General features: G+C 43.6%; 1 protein-coding gene across 2 annotated transcripts in view; it reads left to right on the top strand.

The window, feature by feature from the left end:
- Positions 1 to 25484, top strand: part of dync2h1 (dynein cytoplasmic 2 heavy chain 1) — an 836995-nt gene that overhangs the window by 630133 nt on the left and 181378 nt on the right. For both annotated transcript variants that reach the window (XM_068033753.1, XM_068033752.1), the window contains exon 83: positions 10545 to 10649. In XM_068033753.1, coding sequence (XP_067889854.1) covers positions 10545 to 10649 — 105 coding nt within the window. The remainder of the gene's footprint in view (positions 1 to 10544; positions 10650 to 25484) is intronic.

Raw genomic sequence — 25484 nt, 5'->3', positions numbered from 1 at the left:
CTTATGATTGGCCCACCAGTTTCGAGAGTCCGCCCGCTATCCTTAATTGGACGGAGAACATGTCTCCATGCCAATTAAGGGGGCGTCCCCGTGAAAATCCCAATGAGTTCCCTGTTCCCTTCTGGGGACGGGTTCGGGACCCAGAAACAGTCCCAACTTCTGTTTCCTGCCCCCAAGGGAAAAAACAGCCCCAAGGCTCTGATGCGTTATAAATTCCACCAGCTCAGTATCTGGAACAATGTGACACTGTGAAAAACAATGCTTTCTTGCTACTGACTCCAGTCCCCTCCTCAGTCACTCTGTTAGACTGTATCAGTCTATTTGTTAATTTGGTCCTGTTCAACCCTTAGCTAAATTTAAAATGCCCACATCCTATCGATTACTTATTTTCACTTCTACAACGTTACGTGGCAAGACCATAATGGAAAATAAGGAAATGGCAAACTTGTTAAATTAGTATTTTGTATCCATCTGTACAATAGCAAACGAAGACAATGTATCAATGGTACAAGGGAACCTAAAAACTTTGTGGAACTAGTACAAGTAAAAACAAAAAATGGTGATGGAGCAAATAACAGACAAATTTCATGGACTTGATTTTCACCTTGGAGTATGAAAAGAAATATATACGGAAATTGGGAGAACTGTCAGACAGATGAGCCAAGCAAAAGCCTGACATAGTTATAGTCACAGAATCATACCTTTCATTCACCATTCCAGACTCCTCCCTCAGCAGCCCTGGGTATATGCTGTCCCACCGCCAGAGGATGCGTCACAGTGGTGTGCAGTCAGGACGGAGTGGCCCTAGAAGTCCTCAGTATTGACTCTGGACCCCATGACATTAGGTTAAACATGGGCAAGGACACCTCCTGCTGAATTAACACCTACTGCCTTACCTTAGCTGATGAATCAGTGCTCCTCTATGTTGAACACCACTTGAAAAAAACCACTGAAGGTAGCAAGGGCACAGACTCTGGGTTGGAGACTTCAATGTCAGTTACCAAGAGTGGCTCAGCACCACTACTACCGACCGAGCTGGTTAATGTCTGAACGAGGGACCTGGCATCAGGAAGGGAGGAGACCTGCTGAGAGCCACCCCCCTGCCCTTGCTGCCGACCCTGCAAGACCACTCCCGCCCTGACCTACCTGTGGCTTGGGTCCAGCGCTGCTCCTCAGCCTTGGGTGGGTGCTGCACCAGCAGCAGTCACCGCCTCTGCAGTGGCGCTGCTCAGTTAAGGAGCTGCCGGCCTCTGATTGACCAGCAGCACAGACGGCATGACTTCTGTCACCAGGGTCGTTGATCTCATGGAAGACACGCTGCTGTGCAGTTAAGTGCCTAATTGGCACTTGATTTGGCAGCCTCCCACAGAAGGCAACGCAGGGTTCTCGGCGGCGCTTTTGCTGGATGTTGAGACACCCGTCACCAGAATAAAGTCCCATCCTGGATATTCTGTGGCGAGTGACTCACCTTTTGACTTTTCAAAGCCTATCCACCATCCACAAAACACATGTCAGAAGTTTAATGCCATCCAAGACAAAGCAGCCTGGTTTGATTGGGACTCCATCCACCACCTTAAACATTCACTCTCTCCACCACTGCTGTACAGTGGCTGCAGTGTGTATCATCTACTAGATGCATTGAAGCAACTCACCAAGGCTTCTTCAACAGCACCTCTCAAACCTGCGACTTCTATCACCTAGAAGGACAAGGACAGTAGGTGCATGGGAACACCATCATCTGCAAGTTCCCATCCAAGTCAATATAACATAGTTCCTTTATCATCTCTGGGTCAACATCCTGAAACTTGGTTTTTACCAACACAATGGGAGTACATTCACCATTTGGACTGCAGTCTTTCATGAAGGTAGCTCACTACACCTTCTCAAGGGCAATTAGGGATGGACGTTACGTGCTTGCCTTCCGAGAAATGCCAACATCCCATGAATGGAAAAAAAAAGAAATTTCAGATATGTTAGTGATTGGGCTGGATTTTTCCGAGGCCTCGACGTTGGGATCTGTGGCGAGGGGGGGCATGAAGATTGCCTGGATGAGGCTAGCCACGGACCTCGACGGCGTCAGGTCCTGGCCAGATCCTCCCGGTGGTGGCAGAGCACTGTGGCGGACCCCCCGCTGCTGAGTGACGGGTCCGGATTTGAATATTCAGATGGGCACTTACCATTGATTAATATGCAGGCTGCTGCGATTCAGGCAGCAGGTTACCATCTTCATGTGGACGTGCGGCACTCACGTGCCTTCACTTTCACGTCCGCGAAAAGCCGGCGGCACTGAAGCGTAACTCCTCAGAGCATGTGGAGGTGGTTGTGGGATGGCAATGTGTGGATTTAAACTCTGCATGTAAGAAGAAAGGTACCCATGCCCTTCTTCTGTAAATGGGGCCACTCTGTGCCCACTAACATTTGGGGGGGGGGGTGGCCTTGAAGGGGACTGACCCTGTAATTGAAAAACGCTGTTTGGGGGAGGGGGAAGCAATAGCAATCCATGACCCCTTTGTATGGGGTCGGAGCCAAAAATGGTAGCAGGTTCAAGGTCATGTTGACGATGGTCCCATCCAGGCAACAACAATAACATGACTGTGCTCATGCTGTCCCATTATTTTTCAATGCTAAGACAGACAATGTCATGCCATGCCATACAGGTGATGACGGAACACAGCTGAAGCACCAATTTATTTATTTATTTAGAGATACAGCACTGAAACAGGCCCTTTGGCCCACCGAGTCTATGCCGACCAACAACCACCCATTTATACTAATCCTACATTAATCCCATATTCCCTACCACATCCCCACCATTCTCCTACCATCTACCTACACTAGGGGCAATTTACAATCGCCAATTTACCTATCAACCTGCAAGTCTTTGGCTGTGGGAGGAAACCGGAGCACCCGGCGGAAACCCATGCGGTCACAGGGAGAATTTACACCACTCTCTGACCTGATATGTGTCACTGACCTACTTAAGGAACGGGTTCACCTGCAGCATACAGCTGGGGCTGGGTCATCCTGTCTTTCTTGTTCCAAGTGCAGTGAGGAGCCATATCCACCGGAGGCGGCACCAAGAGGCAGGCACAGCCCACGTGAAAGCTCAAGGAAGCAAGCAGCAGCAGCCACAAAGGCGCATTCGATGCCTGAGAAGACAGCAGGTCTACAGGCCTCACATGACATACCTGCACATGTCTGATTGCCAGTGTCAGAGGAGACTCCGGATGTTCAGAGAGGCCATGACACATCTCTGTGCGCTGCTGAATGATGACCTGCAGCCAATGGGGTTTCCTGGACACAGTATGACTGTGGCCTCAAAGTCACTGCGGCTCTTAACTTCTATGCCTCCACATCATTCCAGGGACCTATCGCGACCTGTGTGGTGTTTCACAATCAGCAGTGCACAGCTACATCAGGGAGGTCACCAATGTCTTGTACAGGAGGACTGGTGACTATGTGCACTTTGGGACAGACCCTAAGAGTCAGCACCAGAGGGCCCTCTGATTTGGGGCCATCGCGGGATTCCCACAGGTGCAACGAGTCATCAATTGCTTGCATGTGGCCATCAAGGCTCCAGCCGGACAACCAACTGCACACCTGAATGGAAAGGGCTTCTACTCAATCAACGTGCAGCTAGGTTGTGACCACAGGAAATGCTTCATGCAAGTGTGTGCCCGCTTTCCAGGCAGCTGCCATGACTCATTCATCCTGCACCAGTCCCAGGTGCCAATGCTCTTCACTGCACTGGCTCAGATGCAGGGGTGGATTCTTGGGGACAAGGGCTACCTTTTCCAGACATGGCTCCTGACGCTGGTGAGAAACCCCACCAGCGACGCAGAGGAGAGATACAATGTCTGCCACAGCTCGACACAAGCTACCATCAAGCAGGCCATCGGCATGCTGAAGATGCGCTTCCGCTGCTTGGATAGATCGGCTGGGGCCTTGCAGTACTCACCAGAAAGGGTTGCGTACATTGTTGCTGTATGCTGTGCTCTGCACAATGTTGCAATACAGAGGGAGGAGGCCTTGCAGGATGATGAGATGGGAGCAGGAGACATTCCTGGACAATGACACAGAGGAGGTGCAGCAGCATACGCGCATGGTAGGATGAAGGGCATTGATACAGCGCAGACATGGCGAGCAGACAGCAAGGGTTGCACGACAATGCCTTATTGCTGAGCGCTTCCACAATCCCTGAGGTGCAGAATATACTCTCCACATCACACATCACCACGCTTCATCTGGTAGGCAGTCTTCTGCATCTGTGTCTCCACTATTACTGGCAGCAGATGACTGATCCATTGCCCATGTGCCTGCATCCGTGCAGTACCACATCATGCATACTGGCATGGCAATTATGTTGGTCCATACATTGGCATTTCTCTCAGGTCAATGATGTAACGGGAGGAGACATTGTCGGCACGTGCTGGCATGCGTCATTCACACAATAAAAAGGAGACACGTTAGAAAAGCACATTTAGTGAGAAGGAATCAACACGTAAACATGTCACCCGTGATGACCCATATGTGTCATGGTGTCTTTTTGAAACGGGTGCATCTGTAATTATGGCTGACTTATATCTACATATTGCTAATTTGATTTGCCTAATCTATAATACTGTAGAGAATGAATTCCTGGAGTGTGTTCGTGATGGTTTTTTGGACCAATACGTTGAGGAACCAACTAGAGAACAGGCCATCCTAGACTGGGTATTGTGTAATGAAAAAGGATTAGTTAACAGTCTTGTTGTGTGGCGTCCCTTGAGGAACAGCGACCATAACATGATAGAATTCTTCATTAAGATGGAGAGTGAGAGAGTTGATTCCGAGACAAGGGTCCTGAATCTAAATAAAGGAAACTGTGAAGGTATGAGGCGCGAGTTGGCTATGATAGATTGGGGAACGTTACTTAAAGGGTTGACAGTGGATAGGCAATGGCTAGCATTTAAAGAGTGCATGGATGAATTACAACAATTGTTCATTCCTGTCTGGCGCAAAAATAAAACAGGAAAGGTACCCCAACCGTGGCTTACAAAAGAAATTAGGGATAGTATTATATCCAAGGAGGAGAAATATAAAATGGCCAGAACAAGCAGCAAACCTGAGGATTGGGAGCACTTTAGAATTCAGCAAAGGAGGACAAAGGGATTGATTTAAGAAGGGGAAAATAGAGTATGAGAGTAAGCTTGGAGAGAACATAAAAACTGACTATAAAAGCTTCTATAGATATGTGAAGAGAAAAAGATTGGTGAATACAAATGTGGGTCCCTTACAGTCAGAAACGGGGGAACTTAAAATTGGGACCAAAGAAATGGCAGACCAATGAAATACATACTTTGGTTCTGTCTTCACAAAGGAGGACACAGATTACCTCCCAGAAATGTTGGGGAACATAGGGTCTAGTGAGAAGGAGGAACTGTATGAAATCAGTATTAGTAGGGAAATGGTGTTAGGGAAATTGATGGGATTGAAGGCCGATAAATTCCCAGGGCCTGATAATCGACATCACAGAGTACTTAAGGAAGTGGCCCTAGAAATAGTAGATGCATTGCTGGTCATTTTTCAAAATTCTATAGACTCTGGAACAGTTCCAATGGATTGGAGGGTAGCTAATGTAATCCCACTATTTAAAAAAGAATGTAGAGAGAAAACAGGGAATTATAGACCGGTTAACCTGACATCAGTTGTGGAGAAAATGCTGGAGTCCATTATAAAAGATGTAATAGCTGAGCACTTGGAAAACAATGACATGATCGGGCAAAGTCAACATAGATTTCTGAAAGGGAAATCATGCTTGACAAATCTACTAGAACTTTTTGAGGATGTAACTAGTAGAATAGATAAGGAAGAACCAATGGATCTGGTGTATTTAGACTTTCAGAAGGCTTTCGATAAGGGCCCATATAAAAGATTAGCGTGCAAAATTAAAGCACATGGGATTGGGGGTAAGGTACAGACTTGGATAGGGAACTGGTTGGCAGACATGAAACAAAGAGCAGGAATAAACAGGTCTTTTTCCAAGTGGGGTACCACAGGGATCAGTGTTACGACCCCAACTATTCACAATATATATTAATGATATAGATGAGGCAATTAAATGTAATATATCCAATTTTGCAGCCGACACAAAGCTGGGTGGGAGTGTGAGCTGTGAGGAGGATGCAGAGAGCTCCAGTGTGATTTGAACAGGTTGAATGAGTGGGCAAATACATGGCAGATGCAGTATAATGTGGATAAATGTGAGGTTATCTACTTTGGTGGCAAAAACAGAAAGGCAGATTATTATCTGAAAGGTGATAGATTGGGAAAGGGGGAGGTGCAGCGAGGTGCACTGGCCACCCACAGTCCTCTGAATGTCAGAGACGTTGCCTGTCTCAGCCTCAGCCAGCTATTTGATCAGGTATGTGGTGCTCTCACCAGCTTGTGACCCAGACTCTAAAGCCGAATGGATTCCCACCAAGGTGAGTGTATTTGCGCTGGTGGAAGGTGCAGGACTGTCTCATCCTCAAATGTGCTGGAACTCTCCAGGGCCTCCAATGCCAACTTGAACGTCGCCCTGCAAGATACAGTGTGAAGAGCACAGTTTTAGGTTTACTGGTGTTTCTTTTGGGCCTCCTTATCTCGAGAGACAATGGATACGCGCCTGGAGGTGGTCAGTGGTTTGTGAAGCAGCGCCTGGAGTGGCTATAAAGGCCAATTCTGGAGTGACAGGCTCTTCCACAGGTGCTGCAGAGAAATTTGTTTGTTGGGGCTGTTGCACAGTTGGCTCTCCCCTTGCGCCTCTGTCTTTTTTCCTGCCAACTACTAAGTCTCTTCGACTCGCCACAATTTAGCCCTGTCTTTATGGCTGCCCGCCAGCTCTGGCGAATGCTGGCAACTGACTCCCACGACTTGTGATCAATGTCACACGATTTCATGTCGCGTTTGCAGACGTCTTTATAACGGAGACATGGACGGCCGGTGGGTCTGATACCAGTGGCGAGCTCGCTGTACAATGTGTCTTTGGGGATCCTGCCATCTTCCATGCGGCTCACATGGCCAAGCCATCTCAAGCGCCGCTGACTCAGTAGTGTGTATAAGCTGGGGGTGTTGGCCGCTTCAAGGACTTCTGTGTTGGAGATATAGTCCTGCCACCTGATGCCAAGTATTCTCCGAAGGCAGCGAAGATGGAATGAATTGAGACGTCGCTCTTGGCTGGCATACGTTGTCCAGGCCTCGCTGCCGTAGAGCAAGGTACTGAGGACACAGGCCTGATACACTCGGACTTTTGTGTTCCGTGTCAGTGCGCCATTTTCCCACACTCTCTTGGCCAGTCTGGACATAGCAGTGGAAGCCTTACCCATGCACTTGTTGATTTCTGCATCTAGAGACAGGTTACTGGTGATAGTTGAGCCTAGGTAGGTGAACTCTTGAACCACTTCCAGAGCGTGGTCGCCAATATTGATGGATGGAGCATTTCTGACATCCTGCCCCATGATGTTCGTTTTCTTGAGGCTGATGGTTAGGCCAAATTCATTGCAGGCAGACGCAAACCTGTCGATGAGACTCTGCAGGCATTCTTCAGTGTGAGATGTTAAAGCAGCATCGTCAGCAAAGAGGAGTTCTCTGATGAGGACTTTCCGTACTTTGGACTTCGCTCTTAGACGGGCAAGGTTGAACAACCTGCCCCCTGATCTTGTGTGGAGGAAAATTCCTTCTTCAGAGGATTTGAACGCATGTGAAAGCAGCAGGGAGAAGAAAATCCCAAAAAGTGTGGGTGCGAGAACACAGCCCTGTTTCACACCACTCAGGATAGGAAAGGGCTCTGATGAGGAGCCACCATGTCGAATTGTGCCTTTCATATTGTCATGGAATGAGGTGATGATACTTAGTAGCTTTGGTGGACATCCGATCTTTTCTAGTAGTCTGAAGAGACCACGTCTGCTGACGAGGTCAAAGGCTTTGGTGAGATCAATGAAAGCAATGTAGAGGGGCATCTGTTGTTCACGGCATTTCTCCTGTATCTGACGAAGGGAGAACAGCATGTCAATAGTCGATCTCTCTGCACGAAAGCCACACTGTGCCTCAGGGTAGACGCGCTCGGCCAGCTTCTGGAGCCTGTTCAGAGCGACTCGAGCAAAGACTTTCCCCACTATGCTGAGCAGGGAGATTCCACGGTAGTTGTTGCAGTCACCGCGGTCACCTTTGTTTTTATAGAGGGTGATGATGTTGGCATCGCGCATGTCCTGGGGTACTGCTCCCTCGTCCCAGCACAGGCATAGCAGTTCATGTAGTGCTGAGAGTATAGCAGGCTTGGCACTCTTGATTATTTCAGGGGTAATGCTGTCCTTCCCCAACAAGGGGAGACATTGATCACAAGTCGTGGGAGTCAGTTGCCAGCATTCGCCAGAGCTGGCGGGCAGCCATAAAGACAGGGCTAAATTGTGGCGAGTCGAAGAGACTTAGTAGTTGGCAGGAAAAAAGACAGAGGTGCAAGGGGAGAGCCAACTGTGCAACAGCCCCAACAAACAAATTTCTCTGCAGCACCTGTGGAAGAGCCTGTCACTCCAGAATTGGCCTTTATAGCCACTCCAGGCGCTGCTTCACAAACCACTGACCACCTCCAGGCGCGTATCCATTGTCTCTCGAGATAAGGAGGCCCAAAAGAAACACCAGTTTCTTTTGGGCCTCCTTATCTCGAGAGACAATGGATACGCGCCTGGAGGTGGTCAGTGGTTTGTGAAGCAGCGCCTGGAGTGGCTATAAAGGCCAATTCATATGTACATATCACTAATATGACAGCATTGTGTCAACAAATGAAATGTTTTGACTAATCATTGCGTTTGTCAAAGAAATGTATGTTCACCTAGAACCCCAAGCTCCACATCTGAAATGGCACATCCTCCCTGGCTGCCACCCAGCTCGAGGGCCTCCTCCTCAGCCTGGGCTAGTGGTCGGATGTCTGGCACGCCTCTGCCAGTCCTGGAGGACTCCCTCGCATTGCGCGCTATCTTTGCCTGGAAGAGCAAGGATGCAGATGCAGAACATTGCGAAACAACAACATGACACTTTTCACAACAGGAGCGCTACAACAAAAGGTTTGGGACACTCAGTGTGTAATACAGACTCAACCTGGCCTGTAGGTGCCATGCTCTGGGGTGCAAATGAGGGTGATTTCTTTCACACATGCAGCCACCCATGTGGCATCAATCCTCCCTGCCCTCCTCGCTGTCTTTGACATGGCAGTGGCACCCATGTGCCACTCTGTGTGGGCACATCCGGATCAGACGGAGCTGTACAAAATAGTGCCACTTATCTTTGCCGAGCGCATAAGATCATGCATCTTCTTGCAGCACTGGACCCAGTCTTGGCAGGTGACCCCACTGCAGCTTACCTCCTCTGCAGTCTCCATCCAGGCTTGCTTGGTCAGGCAGGAGTGCCTCTTCTTACCATCGCTGGGGAAAAGAACCTCCCACCTTGCCTGTGCAGCCTGGAGGAGAGTGAGCAGGGAGACATCGCTGAACCGTGGGACCACCCTTCCTTGCACCTCTGCCATCTCCTGTGCCTTGTAGGGGTACTGGTTTGGTAGATGCGGATGAACAGCTTCTGTGCTGGCTGGTCAGCTCCAGCACCAATGTTTTTAAATAAATTGTGAATGATGTAGGGCTGTCTGCCATTTAAATATGGCGCCAGCACCTGCTGACTTGTCAGCTGACACCATTTACGGTGATGGTCAGCCCGCCCCCTCCACATCATTTGGGGGGAGGCCCGACCAGGGCATGCCAATGAGCTGCCACGCTTAGGATCGCGGCAGCTCCACAACATTTTCTTCGCCCACCGCCGAAATTGGCAGCGGGCACATAAAATCCAGCCCATAATTTCCAAACTCTAAATTTATGAATTGTGCCTTGGGATTGAAAGATTGCAAATATCAGTCCATTATTTAAAAAATGAGAGGGGGGGGAGACAAACCATGTAACTGCATTTCATGAGTTTAACTCAGCTGTCTTGAAGTTACTAGAATATTTCATCAGACAGATTTACTGATTACTTGTACAATGATGAGTTGATCAAAGTCGTCAGCAAAAATTTGAGAATGGTAGGTCATGCCTGACTAATCCGGTTGAATTTTTTTTGAGGAGGTCTCTAGCGTGGTGGTCAGGAGAATGCTTATGAATGTTGTCTATATGGACTTCTGAAAGGCATTTCATAAGATTTTGCACAGCAGATTATCAAAAAGTTCACAATAGGAGGTAAACTTGTGACGTAGGTTGGTCATTAGTTGGGAGGTAAGGAGATAGGAACTAAAAGAACATAAGAAATTCAAGAGTTCAATAGCTTATTGGATACTCAGGAGCTAAGGGAAATAGGCTGGAAGATGGATTTAAGGGAGAAGATCAGACATGATCATATTGAATGGCGGAACAGCCTCATAGGGCCAAATGGCCTATGCTTGCTCCTATTTCTTAAGTTCTTATGTAACTCTTTAAATGTAATTGTGCTTAAAGCAGTAAGATCTATTCTTCGATAATGTAACATTTCTCCATTTTTATCTGTTATAGGATTACCGTGCTATTATTACCCATTTACCAGAAGATGACAAACCTGCATATTTTGGTTTACCTGCCAACATAGAACGATCAGCACAACGCATTTTCAGCAACCAGGTAATTAGTTAAAATTTTTGCATTACTTTAAGAAATGACACTTGTGAATTTCATCTATGTTCCACATTAGGCAATGCTTAATTTCCAGGAAGTAGACACCCCAGAGAGAGACAGAGGCAGAGATACACTTCCAGGAAATAGTCACTGAACAGTAACTTTGATGTTTACAGAGGTATCTTAGAAAGTTACAAACAAGTGCTGCCAGACCTGGAACATCTCCATCCCTCTTCCTCCCCCAATACTGTTACACAGACCTTCCCCCTCTCCTCACTAGACAGACGAGGCAACCTTCCCCACATCATTTCCTAGTTCTGGCAGCCATCAGGTTCCACCTCCACAGTTTCCCCAGACCAGATCTCCTCCAGTACCAAACCAAGCAATTCCACAGTTATGTTGGCAAATTTCAGAACTATCTCTGCGTGCTATCAAAGCCCAGTACAGTTCTGGAACAGCTAAATTTTAGGTGCTCCACAGTACTGCTAATTGCTAACTATCTAACACTGACTGATACATTTTGCATACCACCTTGCTATGTATTCTCAGCTTTAAAACTGGAAAGGGATAAAAATTGAATGTATGGATAAATTAATACAATGTGAACAGCATTCTATTACAGATTTCTTACACTAGTGGATAGAATAATAAAATTCAATCTCAAAAGCACCAGTAAAAATCCCAGAATACTATTTAATAAAAACGAGATTTGTCTCATTCAGTATATAAATCAGTTTCTCCCTCCCCATATAATGTAATCACCCCTATTGTTATACAAAAGTGCATTCTCTGACTCTGAGCAATATCACAGGATACTTGCTAATATGCATAAAATTATTGATCTGGTAGAGCCGTAATGCTCCAAGTCCATGGAAATCAATGGGTAATACTGTAATGGTAGATCCAACAGTAACGATGAAGCCAGCCATTCTTAGTCCCTTTGACTCTTAAGGTGATAGGGTGGATTTTCCTCTTTGTTGCACTTGGAGAATGCAGTTTTCTCAAGCTCAGTGAAGCAGCTCAGGGTGGAGAGCTGTTAGTGACCCCATGCTTGGGCATCCAAAATAACGTAGCTGTTTGCACTGGGAACCCTGCAAACCAGAAGATCTTTGGCAGTCTTGGGGGCAATTTGAAATGGGTCTAAAGAAGATACTTAGAAATATTTTGAAATTTCTGTCCAGTTGCAACCAAAAGGCCCTAATTGTAGCAACCAACAGTCTCCTGTTTGCTGCCCCGATTGTCGGTTTTAATTCCACTCACGGGCAGCCCTGCTTTGTGCCAGGCCAGGTAGATGTAACTCCGTATGCACGGGTGCAGTGCATCTCAGGAAGACTGTGCTTCTCAGGTGGCCAACAAAACGTCCAGAGGAAAATCCATTCCTAAATTATGAAAGCTTCTATTGTTGTTCTTTGCTCCAGAGGTTGTGCTGTTACAAAAAACAGAGCTAAAAGATGTGCTATTTCATCCAGTTTACCCTAAGCAGTGACAGATGAGTCTCAGTAGTATAGAGGAAAACATTATGCATTTTTAACATAACATAATTATGCCTTGAAAATTCTTATTAACTGTTTTCAAGATTAATCTCACTGCATTTTAATTGAAAGGTTTCATTTTTAATACCTCATCCCAATATAACTTTTACTGTTGAAAAACAAGTACGGAACATCCTAGATAATCAGTGTTTTTTAAAAACAAATGGTAGTTTTTATATTTTAATTTTCATGCATTGTCTTCACTTGTAACAAAACACTGCAATTCAGTACATCCCAATATCTGTTCCAGTTTAATGCACAGTAGTATAGAGATACTCTTTCAGTATAGAGTCAGGTATGTTTCCTATCAGCCAAAAACTGTGAAACAAATTAGGGGAAACCTCCAAAAAAAGTACAAGAATCTTGTTTTTCATGAATCAATTTAACATTTTTAATTCCTATGTTCCTTGAATAAAGTCAACATGTAGTTATAGATTTTCCACTGCAGTTAAGACAGGAAGCTTGTGTAACTCTCGCAGAATGTAATGGAAATTTTCACCAGAGTTATTTTGCAGTTCTCTGCTTTCCCAGATACTTTGAAGATTTCTCATTTGAAGGGATGAGGGTTTGGAATATGTATGCCTAAGCATAGATAGGCATATTAAATTATTTGCAAATCATGAACATATGTCATCCAATGTGTTTTCAGTTATTTGCATCATGAATGGATAGGTCCTTTATATCTTAATTGTGGTGGAATTATGATGGGATACAATACTGCTGCTGGTGATGGCCCACAGCACCTCATGGATGCCCGGCTTTGAGCTGCTCGATCTGTTCTGTTTTGAATCTATTCCATTTAGCATGGTGATAATGCCACATAACATGATGGAGAGAGTCCTCAGTGTGAAGACAGGACCTCCTACTCCAATACAGTCATAGGCAGATACACCTGCATCATTTTTCCTTTCTGATGTTTCACCACCTGCCGCAAGCCCAGTCTGGCAACTATGCCTGCAGGACTGAGCCAGTTCAGTCAGTGATGGGGCTACCGAGCCACTCTTGGTGATGGACATTGAAGCTCCCCCACCCAGAGTATATTCTATCCTTTTGCTATCCTCAGCGCTTCTTCAAAGTGGTGTTGAACGTGGAGGAGTACTGATTCATCAGCTGAGGGAGGACATTCTGTAGTAATCAACAGAAGATTTCCTTGCCCATGTTTACCTAAGAACATAAGAAATAGCAGCAAGAGTAGGCCATATGGCCCCTTGAATCTGCTTCATCTTTCAATAAGAATATGGCTGAACTTCTGTATCAATTTCACTTTCCCGCCCTATCCCCTTGACTCCCTTAGTGTCCAAAAATCTATCGATCTTAGTCTTGAATATACTCATCAACAGAGCATCCACAACTATCTGAGGTAGAGAATTCCAAAGATTCACAACCATCTGAGTGGAAAATCGTTCCTCCCCTCAGTCCTAAATGGCCAACCCTCATCCTGAGATTATGGCCGCTCAGCATCTTTGCTATGTTTCAACGAGATCACCTCTCATTCTTCTAAGTTCCAGAGAATATAGGTCCATTCTACTAATCTCTCCCCAGCAGCCAGCTCTCTCATTCCAGGAATCAATCTCGTGAACCATTGTTGTAACCCCGCTAAGGCAAGTAAAGAGACCAAAACTGTATACCAGACCTAATACCATGAGACTTCATGGTATTCAGAGTCAATATTGAGGACTTCCAGGGCCACTGCCTACCGATTGTGTACTGCTGTGGCGCCACCTCTTGAGTCTATCCGGCTGGTGATTATGGAAGAGTCTGGGACATTGGCAATACATGGTTCTATGTGTACAACTATTTCAGGTTGTTGCTTGACTAGTCTGTGGAACAGCTAACCCAACTTTGGCACAAATCCCCAGACATTAGTGATGAGGACTTTGTCGGTCAACTGTGTTGGATGTTCTATTGTCATGTTTGAATTCCTAGTTTGATGGTGGGTGACGCATCCAGTTTTATTCTTATTAACATTTCTGTAGTGGTTTGGCACAAGTGAGTGGCTTGTAGGCCATTTCAGAGGGTAGTTAAAAGTCAAACACGCTGCTGTGGCTCTGGAGTTAAATATAGATTGGACTGGGTACGGACAGTAGGTTTCCTTCCCTAAAGGACATTAGTGAACCAATTGGGTTTTACAACAATCTGATAGTTTCATGGCCACCTTTACTGATATTAGCTTTTTATTCTAGATTTATTTAATTAAGTAAATTCAAATTCACAAACTGCCATGGTGAGATTTGAACTCACATCTCCAGATTGTTGGTTCAGGCCTCTGGATTACTCGTCCAATAAGTAACATGACTACTATTTCTGTACCTGACAGCAGACTAAGGACAAATTTAACAGCCCAAAACTGGTTATCTGTGAGGTGCTTTGGTGATCATCATCAACAACAGTAGAGAAAACAGGGAATTATAGACTGGTTAGCCTGACATCAGTTGTGGGGAAATTGCTAGAAAAGTCCATTGTAAAAGATGTAATAGCAGAGCACTTGGAAAACAATGACATGATCGGACAAAGTCAACATGGATCTATGAAAGGGAAATCATGCTTGACAAATCTACTGGAACTTTTTGAAGATGTAACTAGTAGAATAGATAAGGGAGAACCAGTAGATGTGGTGTATTTGGACTTTCAGAAGACTTTTGATAAGGTCCCACATAGTTAAACTACTACATAGGGCTAGCTGCATGCTAAACACCAAAAGCAGCAGGCCATAGTGCTAAACAGTCCCACAATGGATTAAAGCAAGGCTCTGTTGTGCTAGCACCAATGATTGAAAATAGTGGTGGGCAACCAGACAACTAGGACAAAGAGTTCAACCATGGCTGAGCCCAGCATATTAAGGCAATTTTTTTTTTTTAAAGTCTGTTCACCAAAAGTGCAGATTCAACTCTGCCTCCTCTTGAGGTTCTCATCATCATAGATCCCAGTGTTAATGCAATTTGGTTCACTCCACATGATATTAAGAAGAAAATAAGTGCACTGGGCACAGCAAAGGTACTAAAAACTTTCCAGCTGTAGAGCTGAAGACCTTCATATTGGAACTAGCTGACCCCATAGCCAAGCTATTCTATACATTTACAATGTTGGCATTTATTCAACAATGTGATAGCAAAAGTTATGAGTGGTACTATTGAGTTCTCTTGTTTGCCAATAACCTGTTCATTGATACTCAGATTGAGTTCTGACACAACTATTATGAGGTTTGTGAATCCTTGTCACAATGTTATTTGTATGTGTTATGACCAGGTGAGAAATGTGTCTAAGGGTCTTTTGCTGTCTTTACCTGGTCTTATTGTAACAGGGTTTTATTTTTAAACACACTATGTTTTGAGCTCCTCCTTTTGTGAATCCTTGTTCACAGCTTTCCAATCATAAGGCAAAGAAATGAGCATGAACAGGCTTTCTTAGGTGTAAAGGAGAAAAGTGAAATTTATTAAAACTTAGACTTAAACTCTAATACGGTTGACACGTACGGATATACAATGCAGCGAGGGACAGAAAAGAGAAGAAAAGAGCAATATCTTGCTCCTGTGCTTCAAGCTCACGGTATAGTCCTTTTGTAGGTAATTTTTAGATTTCGTTGGGGCCCAGTATTCTGCTTAAACCTTGTTCACATAGGAGACTCTTCTCTCTTTGAGGTTCACATGTTTTCACAAAGATTCAGTTCTGTGGGAAGGAGATGAGAGCAGGCAGGCAGGAGAGAGTTCTGCTTCAGTTCCAGGAGCACACAGCGTTCTGAGTTCAAATTCTGTTGAAAGTTCAAATTAGTCATGTGACTAAAACTGGTCTGACCGCTTCTGTGTATTGGGGAAGCAACAACTGGGTGCCCATTGACCCAACACTGTCTGTTACTATTCAAATGTCTTTCCAGTCAGGGGCTGGCAATTTTAAGTTTTAATGTTCATATGGTGAAATAATGTGTGCCTCAATCTTGGCAGGTGTCGGGTTTGCCTGACAGTATGCAATATCCCAATATGTTGAAATCAGCCACGAGAGCATCTTTAAGATTTGAACTTGAGATCTCCATTGGAACAACGTGAACATTTATGAGAGATCCTCTCACTGTGCCTATTGCCTGCAACACTGAGGGTTTCATCTTAAATGCCACATGAGTTATCAGATGTTCCACCACAGGTTACAGTGCAGACTCTGCAGATCAAGGTAGTGAACTTCCCCATACTCCTCTCCAGACCTTGCAGTGTATTTGTATGGGTACTATGTATAAAAAGAGGTGAGATCTTCAAAAAAAAGTCAGAGTGCTCTGTACAGTATATTCAGAAGTGCCCAACTTTAGTGAATCAAATCTAGAATACCTCAATAAAATTAAAGAAAACATATTAAATTATATAAAGTGTACAGGAAACACTTCTCTTCCTAGTCAGCTGGCTGAAAATGGACAGTTGCAACCAAGAAGTGCTCATAAAGTTCCTGTGCCTGGTGGACTTGCTCTTGAGCCAACGTGACCATCAGCAGTCATCGTCGATTCCATGTAGACAGCAACCCTTATCTGTCAACAGACTGTGAGGCCTGAATCCCTAGGTTATGCAGCAGAAACACAAACTCTATCCAATTGCTATTTGTCTCCCAGCAACCAACAGCACTTCCTGCTCTCAATCCATGTCTTAGAGTTTGTTCTGTGGCACCTATTCAAGCTTACCATCTAATTCCTATGGAGTGTTTAGAGCTGCGCTGATACACTTGGCATAGTAGCTGTCAGTAATGCCTGGAAAAGTGCAAGGAAGAAACCAGAAGGAATGTCATTCGGAAATGGAAGGAAAGAAAGTGATAAATTTATCATAAAAGTATAAAATTGTGTCTGTATGCTTGTTATCAAAATACATTTCTCGATTAAAACATCAGTTTGACACTCTCTTCCACCCATATATTTAGTTCAGTTTTGAGTTACACTAACTGCTTTTTAACTCAAAAGTGGTGAAGAAATGATACAAAGTATTTATTCCTAAAAATATAATTAGGTAGGTCAGGAAGATTATACTATCTGATAATGAGAAAAACAGAATTAAGACGATAGGTAATCTAAATTTCTTCTTTGTTCAGTTATCCTTTGTACAATAGATGTTCTAAATGTCCAAAATCAATGATTCTTTTCTCAGTTGATGACCAATGACTAATTCTACTGTTTTGGAGGATAACAAAATGTAGAATGGTTTAAGATTTGTTTGCACACTGCAGTGCCCAATTAGACACTATGGAATATAATACAAAAAACACCAGTCTCTGAATAGACAACAAAGCATCCTGGTACAAACAATCCTCAGTTCTCTGTGTTTTGATTAATATATCTGACAGACTATATAATTCTGTCAGAAGCACATTAATTGTTGTTCTGATAGCAATAGTTGTACTATGAACCAAGCTAGATCTGAGGGAATTACTAAGGAAAAAAGTTTCATTTGTGCTTTGTTGACTCATGAGGCAGTGAACATAATAAGACTGGTGGACAAGAGATGATATGATATGAAATCCACATTTCAATTAAAAGTCTAATTTAATGGAATTAATATAATAGATCCAAGAAGTGAACCTTCTTTAAGATAAAAATGCTAAACACTGCTTTCACCTCCAAGAATAAAAAAAAAAGAAATTTAGGAATCAGATAGGTTTTGTTTGCTTCTTGAGAAAACCAACAAATGCTAGAATCCAGAAACAAAATAAAGCACTTTCTGTGCTTTATAAGTACAGGAGATGCATCAGTATCTGACAGATTAACCTTTCTTCCTTGCTCTCAGATTCTGATCGATCTGCTGTGTATTCCAGCAGTTCTCATTTTCTCCCCCAGCAGTGAAACAAGTTTTGGAGTTTCTATGTGTTTCCAGCTATATATGGAAGCAGATTGACCTGACAGTCAATTAGCTAGTTCTTTTGGAGAAGGACCTTTCCAGTTATAAATTCAACTCCCTCTTTGTTTAAAGAAACCCTCCAAAATTGTTTATTTCATCTGTTAATGATGATCTTATATTTATGAGCCCTGCTCTGGATTCAGGCAGACGTGGAAACAGTTTTTGCCACACCCGCCTTATCAAACTTCTTCATAATTTTAGAGACCTCTGTCAGGTCTTCTCTTGGTCTCTTTTCCAGAGAAAGAGCCCCAGCATGCTCAGTCTCTCCTGATATAGTCAGATCCTTTCAATTCTGGTAACATTCTTGGAAATTTCTTCTGCACTTTCTCCAGCGTTTCAATATTCTTTGGTTGGATGGAGACAAGATACATTGATCTGCGAACAAGATATTTCTGCACAAACAGCGACATAAGAAAAGAAAATGGCTCTGTCGGAGAAAAATCTTCCAATGTTTAAAGTACATACTTCTTGAGTTTCTCGTGATACATTTTCAAATTACGGATGTTTCATGGAACAGCTGCTGCGCAACCACTAGTAGAAACACTTAAGGGTGGATGCATTCTACTGATACTGCCAATGAAAAGAAACAAATGGGAAGAGTATAGTAACAGTCAAAAATTGTGCTTTAGGCAGTACAGGTAAAGGGAAACTAAAAGATATCAAGTAATTAAACTAGGAGAAAGAATTAAGAAATGTGTGAGTAAAGCATTAGAGTAGAAGGACAAGTTAGGGTAAATTACTCAATTAAGTGTTCTTTGTACAAACACATGGAGTATAAGGAACAAATTGAATGAATTGCAGCTGCAAATTCAAATTGGAGGGTATGCCATGGCAACCATTACTGAGACATGGCTGAATGATGATGAGAACTGGGAAATAAATGTACCAGGTTATAAGGTCTACAGGAAATATTGGGAAAATGGTAAAGGGGGAGGATGAAATCACTTCAATGATAAGAGAAGAATGTAGTAAGAGGTAAGAAGGTAGTGGAGACTTTATGGGTAGAACTAAGAAGTAGAAAAGGATTTAAGACTGTCGTCGGAGTTGTGTATAGGCCCTTTAGTAGCAGTTATGTTGTGGAAAAATGTATAAATGCAAAGATTAGACAAGCATGTAACAAAGGCAGGGAGATTTTAACTTTAATATAGATTGGGATAAGTAGAGTAGCACATACCAGAAAGATGGTGAATTTCTTGAGTCAGTTCAGGATAGTTTATTACAACAATATGTCCTTGAACCAACAAAGGGGCAAGCTATACTAGATTGAGTAATGAGTAATGAGCCAAATGTAATTAATAGCCTAACAGTGCCTGAGCATTTATCAAATAGGGATAATAGTATGATTGAGTTCAACATAGTGTTTGAAAAGGAGAAATGTGAAACAGCTAGGATTCTAGATTCAGGTAAGGCTGGCTTCATTGCAATAATACAGAGACTGTCTGCAGTAAACTGAGCAAATCTGTTAATGGGTAAAACAACAAGATCAGTGCAAGATGGTCAAAATAGAATTTAATATGATAATCAGTTTATATCAATAAGGCACAAGACCTCTACTTACCAAAAAAAAAAGCCATGATTGACTAAGGAGGTAAGAGACAGCATAGAACTAAAAGAAAAAAACATACTAAATGCACAAAATAGTACTAATCCTGGCAAAGCGGAGAGATACTGTTATTATCCCCATGGAAATCAGCAACCTAAAAGAACCAAATTTACTCCAATAAAAAAAACAAATGGACAAGATTTCACTTTTATAACTTTTACTTTAACAATCAAACCAAAATCAACATAAAATTAACATGAAATAATAGAAAAATCATGATCAATATATATAGTTTACAGTTTACACAATAATTATCAGATACAACAAAGATAGATCTCACGGATGTACTGGGCAGTCCACTCAAATATAGCACCGAACAGTCACAAAGTTCTTCAAAACTCTGAACTTCTTCAGGTAGATTTCCAGCACCTGTCTTCCAAGATTCAGTCACTGATTTTCACCCGACAACAGTTCCCCTGCAATCTCAAACTCCACGGGTTCAGTCTCCATTAAAAACGGCGCATTACCCCTGAACCTCCTCAGCTCTGTTCATGACAGTCTTGATGGTGTTGATCCATCAGTATTTCTTTAAGTCGTTGAAAACAGCTGCAGCAACTCGTATTTGCCAATGTTCAGCTCCCAGATTCAGCTTGCACACTCTGCAGCTTTTCTGCAAAACTCTGCCTGCACAAACTGCTTGAAGCCTGCTTGAACTCTGCAATCTTGTGATCTGGGGATGACTCTGGCCAGATAACTCTCTCTTATTTAGTTCCAACCAGTTCTGTCTTCCCAGGATCCTGAAGTTTTTAGTTTCACTTTTAGTTAGTGGCTGTCTCACAAAAACAAGCTTTGAAACCAGACAATGGCTCGCACATACTCCTCCACTGGTCTTGCAAGCCGCGGACTCCATCACGCTTCCGCCCCCCCACCTTGGGAAAAAGAAATTTTGACCATTATAAAGTTTTCTTTACAACAGTTTAGAAATACAGCAAGTTCTTAACATCATAAACATTTTAACAAATAGCTTATTACATACTGTACAGGTAACATTTTCCTATTCCACAATTATACATATATTTACAAAATCAAAAGGGCTTAACCAACAACAAAACCAAGTAAATGTGACAATTGGGATTAGCAGGATTCAAACACCATAATACTATCATAACTCAGAACCTTCCTTCTCTGTTATACTCCTCTTTAAACTCTGGACAAAGTATCAGCAATTGCATTGCTTTTCCCTGCAACATGTGCAATTTTTAGCGTAAATAGCTGTGACATCAAACTCCAGCAAAACAGCCTGAGGTTCTTTGTTCTGAACTTTTCTAGAAACACAAATGGGTTGTGGTCTGTATACTGTTGGCTACATTTACCTGAAACTCTTGTAAAGCCAGTAGAGGACTTAAAGCCTCTTTCTTTGATGCTTATTAAGCTTCCTGGAGAAGTAGCTAATGGGGTGTTCCATACCATCATCATCTTGGAGCACCTTGAATGGCTTACTAAAATTTGGGGCTGCAAGAATTGGTTCCTTTATCAAATGGCCTTTAATTTCTCAAATGCTGCTTGGCTAAACTTCACGTTTTCTTTAACAGATTTGTCAATGGGGTGACTATTGTGATGAAATTAGGGACAAATTTCCTGTAGAACCCATACATACCCAGAAATCATAACACTTATTTCTTTGTCTTGGGTACAGGAAAATCTATTATCACCTGAACCTTGGCCTCTCATGGAAGCAGTTGACCTTGACTCATGATATATCCAAAATAATTGAGTTTGGCCTTGGCAAACTCATTCTTTGCTAGGTTTATTACAAGGTTAGTTTTGGCCAGCTTGTCAAATAGAGCTCTTAAATGACGGACATGATCACTCCAAGTGTCGCTGTACACCAAAAGGTCCTCCATGTACATAACACAATTGGTCAACTCGGCAATCACTTGATTAGTTCACCTTTGAACTGTAGCTGGTGAATTTTTCATACCAAATGGCATGACTTTACATTGCAATAGAATATCTGGTGTCACAAAAGCAGAAATTTCCTTGGCTTGGTTGGTAAAGAGGACTTGTCAATATCCCTTAAGCAAATCAATCTTGCTAACAGAGGCCGAGTTTTCCACTCTGTCAGTGCAATCCTCAAGCCTTGGGATCAGATAAGAGTCCGTCTGAGTAACGGCAGTAACCTTTCAATAATCAATGCAAAATCTTTGGGGATCGTCTGATTTTGGCACCAGAACAACAGGAGAACTCCAACTACTTTGGGTTCAATTATATCATTATTTAACATGTATTGAGCTTTCTTCCTGACTTTGGCCAATTTGCTGGGATTGAATCTGTAGGGGTTTTGTTTAATTAGTTTAGCTTCTCCTACATCAATCTCATGAAACGTCAGTGAAGTACAACCTGGCTTATCTACGCATACAGGCTTATATTCTCTCAGTAGGCCAGCTATGTCTTTCCTCTGTTGCTCAGGTAGATGTTGTAGCACCTCATCCAGACCCTCCAGCACCTCTGCATTCACCAACTTCACCACAGGAGGCTCAATCTGAGAACTCTCAGTCTCAGACTCATCATCGGGTTCATCACATGCACCAGTATCACCATCTACATTCTCTACCACCTGTGCTACACCTCCTAGCTGACTATGCTCATCGTCATAGTACCCCTTCAGCATATTCACATGACACTTTCATCTGTCTGGGGTACTAGCTACATAGCTTACCTCATTGAGTTTTCATTTGATACAGTAGGGTCTACTAAACCTAGCTTTCAATGGTTCACCAGGCAAAGGCAACAAGAGTAGTACCTTATCCCTGGGCTGAAAACTACATGCCTTAACTGTTCTATCTGCTTGTGCTTTCATCACCTCCTGAGAAGCCTTGAGATGTTCTCTGGCCATTGCACAAGCATTTGAGAGCCTTTCTCAGAACTTTGAGACACAATCTAGGAGGGTAATTTCCTCCTCCTGTGCCAAAATTCATTCCAAAATGAGTTTAAGGGGGGTCCCTAACCTCATGTCCATAGACCAATTCAAAGGGACTGAAACCTTTGGCACGTCCCTAGTTGCGAATAACAAAAATGATATCCCTTTATCGCAATCCTGAGAATACTCAAAACAATAGGCCTTAATCATACTCCTTATGGTTTGGTGATACCACTCTAAAGCATCTTGGGACTGCGGGTGATAAGTAAGACAACTTGAGCTTCTTCACTCCTAAATTGCACATGACCTCCTGAAATACACCTGACATGAAATTAGACTCCTGGGCAGACTGAATTTCGTTTGTCAACCCATACCTAGTGAAAAACTGGACCAATTCCCCAATCACAACTTTCACTGAGATTTTATTCAGTGGTATTGCCGAGAAGATACTTATGACCTGACCTAGTCATAGGTAAGGGTCCAACACAATCCACAAGAACCCTACTAAATGGTTCACTGTTGTGTTATTACTTTCTTCAGCAATAAGGTACCAAATTATCTTGAGCTGAATTGTAGTTAAACTGTGGGTTCTTTATTGTTAACTAACAAGTTTACAAGTGAGCTCTATCATACATGTGTGACTAAGTGACTAACACAACTCCAACTCCTCTATCATGTCAGTTGACATCACTTCCTGCGACGATGTGTGAGGTACTCAAAATGTTAAAGTGCTATCACAACACATTAAATGTAGCAATCAGTATTAATGAGGCTGGTTTAATCAAAGGCTGTGGATTCCCAATCATCTGACATGTCTTACAAAAGTCAACCACATCCCCAGGCAGTTTCTGCCAGTAAAAATGTACCATTACCCTAGCCTGAATCTTCAGAATATTCAAATGATCTGCAACTGGAATCTCATGGGCAATTCTCAAAATTTCACTGCGATAACAAGGAGGGACAACAATTTGATGGACCTCATCAGTGTCTCTCATCAGTGGGGCCTCTGGGGAGGTCTCCACTTCCTCATCAAATATAATTCTTGGCATAATAACACACGGGGACCTGTTCAGCCTCTGCCTCAGAACATGCTGTCTGAGTCAAGCTCCTCAAATCAGGCTGCCCCTGTTGTGCCTCAGCCAAGGATGATCTGGTAAACGATTCACCATTGTTAGCCTTGGAGCCTTTAGCATCAACATCCCCATCCAAATCCTTGAAAAAGGTTTCAGCCAACCAAACACCCGAATTGTCCTTCATAACAACTGAATCCATCTCATCTTGTTTAACCCTATGAGCTTCAGACACAGTCACAACACAATCTGGGAATAATCCGGGAAGTTCTTCCTGCAAAACCTTAGTTTTCACAGCTTCATCTGGCTTTCCCAAAACTGTTGGAGATGCCAATACCTTATCCCCAGCCAATTTCCTAGCAAAACGTCCACACCTTCAATAGGCAAACTCGGAATGACACCCACAGTAACAGGACCAGTGACTAAATCACATTTTAGCCTATAAAAGGGAGTGAGTAAATAGATTCCATGAATACCCTGAACTAACAACTTCATATTCAGCGAACTAACAGGGAAGAAATTCATGTTACCTGTGAACATCAGTGATGGTGCTGCCCCTGTATTTCTAAGGATGACAATTGGCTTGCCTGCCACACCAGACAAAAGTGGTGATACTTCACCCGCATATATTAATGGTCACATAATTATAATGGACCAATGAGATATCAAATGGAGAGACAGGATGTTTAACATAGATAGATTATCCCCTTTATTGGGCTTGCCCCCCCTCTCAAAACAAATCCTCAATTGCTATCTCCTCTCAGGTTTTTGCTGATGCTTCTTTGTAACTGATCGCAAAATGTAACTGTATGAACAATATGAATATGTGACCCAAGGAAACCCCATCTTTCCTCCTCTAAATTTATGTATCTTTTATCTTTTTGTGCAAAGTTGTGGTGCACTTGAATTGTAAAGGTGAAAATGCTGCCTGGCAGGTCTATCTAAACTGATGGGCTGAATTTTACTAATCCCTCACGCCGCAGGTCGTAGCACGGGGGCTGGTAAAATGCTGCGGGGAGAGGCCTGCCTCAACCCACGGCATCGAGAAGGGACCGCCGCATATTACCAGCGGCAGTGGGACCTCAGTGTGGCCCCCCCCCGTCGCACGGCGGTGGCACCACAATCAACATATGGTAATGATTACTTACCTCTGCAGATTATGCAACCCACTGCCTCTCCACCAACACTGCCAGAATTTTTGTTGAAAGGGCAGCCATCACGTGCCATCCCATTCAACGATCTGAAAAATCCTCACTCTGCATTACGGAAGGGAGCGGGGGGATACACAGGGGTCTAACTCTGCATTCTTAAAGGGAGGATGGAGGGGGGGATATGCAGGGGTCTAACTCTGCATTCTGAAAGGGAGGGGGTCTGGGATTACTGGAGGGAAAGCTGTGCTGGTATGAAGGGAGGTACCGTACACCATCCCTCCATACGCTTTATGTCTGTGAGGGGGCAATGGCACACTAGACACCCTGTGTGTGGGGAGGGTGCCAGAAAGAGCAGGAGCATTAAGGGTCTTTGGATGGTGGGGGCAATCGACTCAGCTGGTAGGATCTTGATGTGGTGATGCTGCGCCACTCTGAGTGTTGGCCAAGAGGAGCAATGCCATGGCACACCACATAGTTGATCCAGTAAAGCAGCTGATGTACCCGTCAACACCAATCCATGCCCTGTTAGGAACCTTTGAATACATGCAGGGTTCAACTTTATTTATCACATGGGAATAGGTATGGCTCATCCTACATTGTGTGACCCTCTGCATGTGAGGATCTATATGCGCCAGAGGCAATACCAACAGGCAGGTGCGATCCACCTAGAGGACCCCGGTCGTGAACAGTAGCCCCCAAGGGGGGCCCGCCATTACGTTTTCTTTGCAACTACAGGCCCCACATGACATGCCATCAGATGTCAG

This window comes from Heterodontus francisci, chromosome 6 (assembly GCF_036365525.1).
Source record: "Heterodontus francisci isolate sHetFra1 chromosome 6, sHetFra1.hap1, whole genome shotgun sequence".
In the NCBI taxonomy this organism is placed as follows: domain Eukaryota; kingdom Metazoa; phylum Chordata; class Chondrichthyes; order Heterodontiformes; family Heterodontidae; genus Heterodontus; species Heterodontus francisci.
This window is presented reverse-complemented; position numbering and strand designations above follow the sequence as displayed.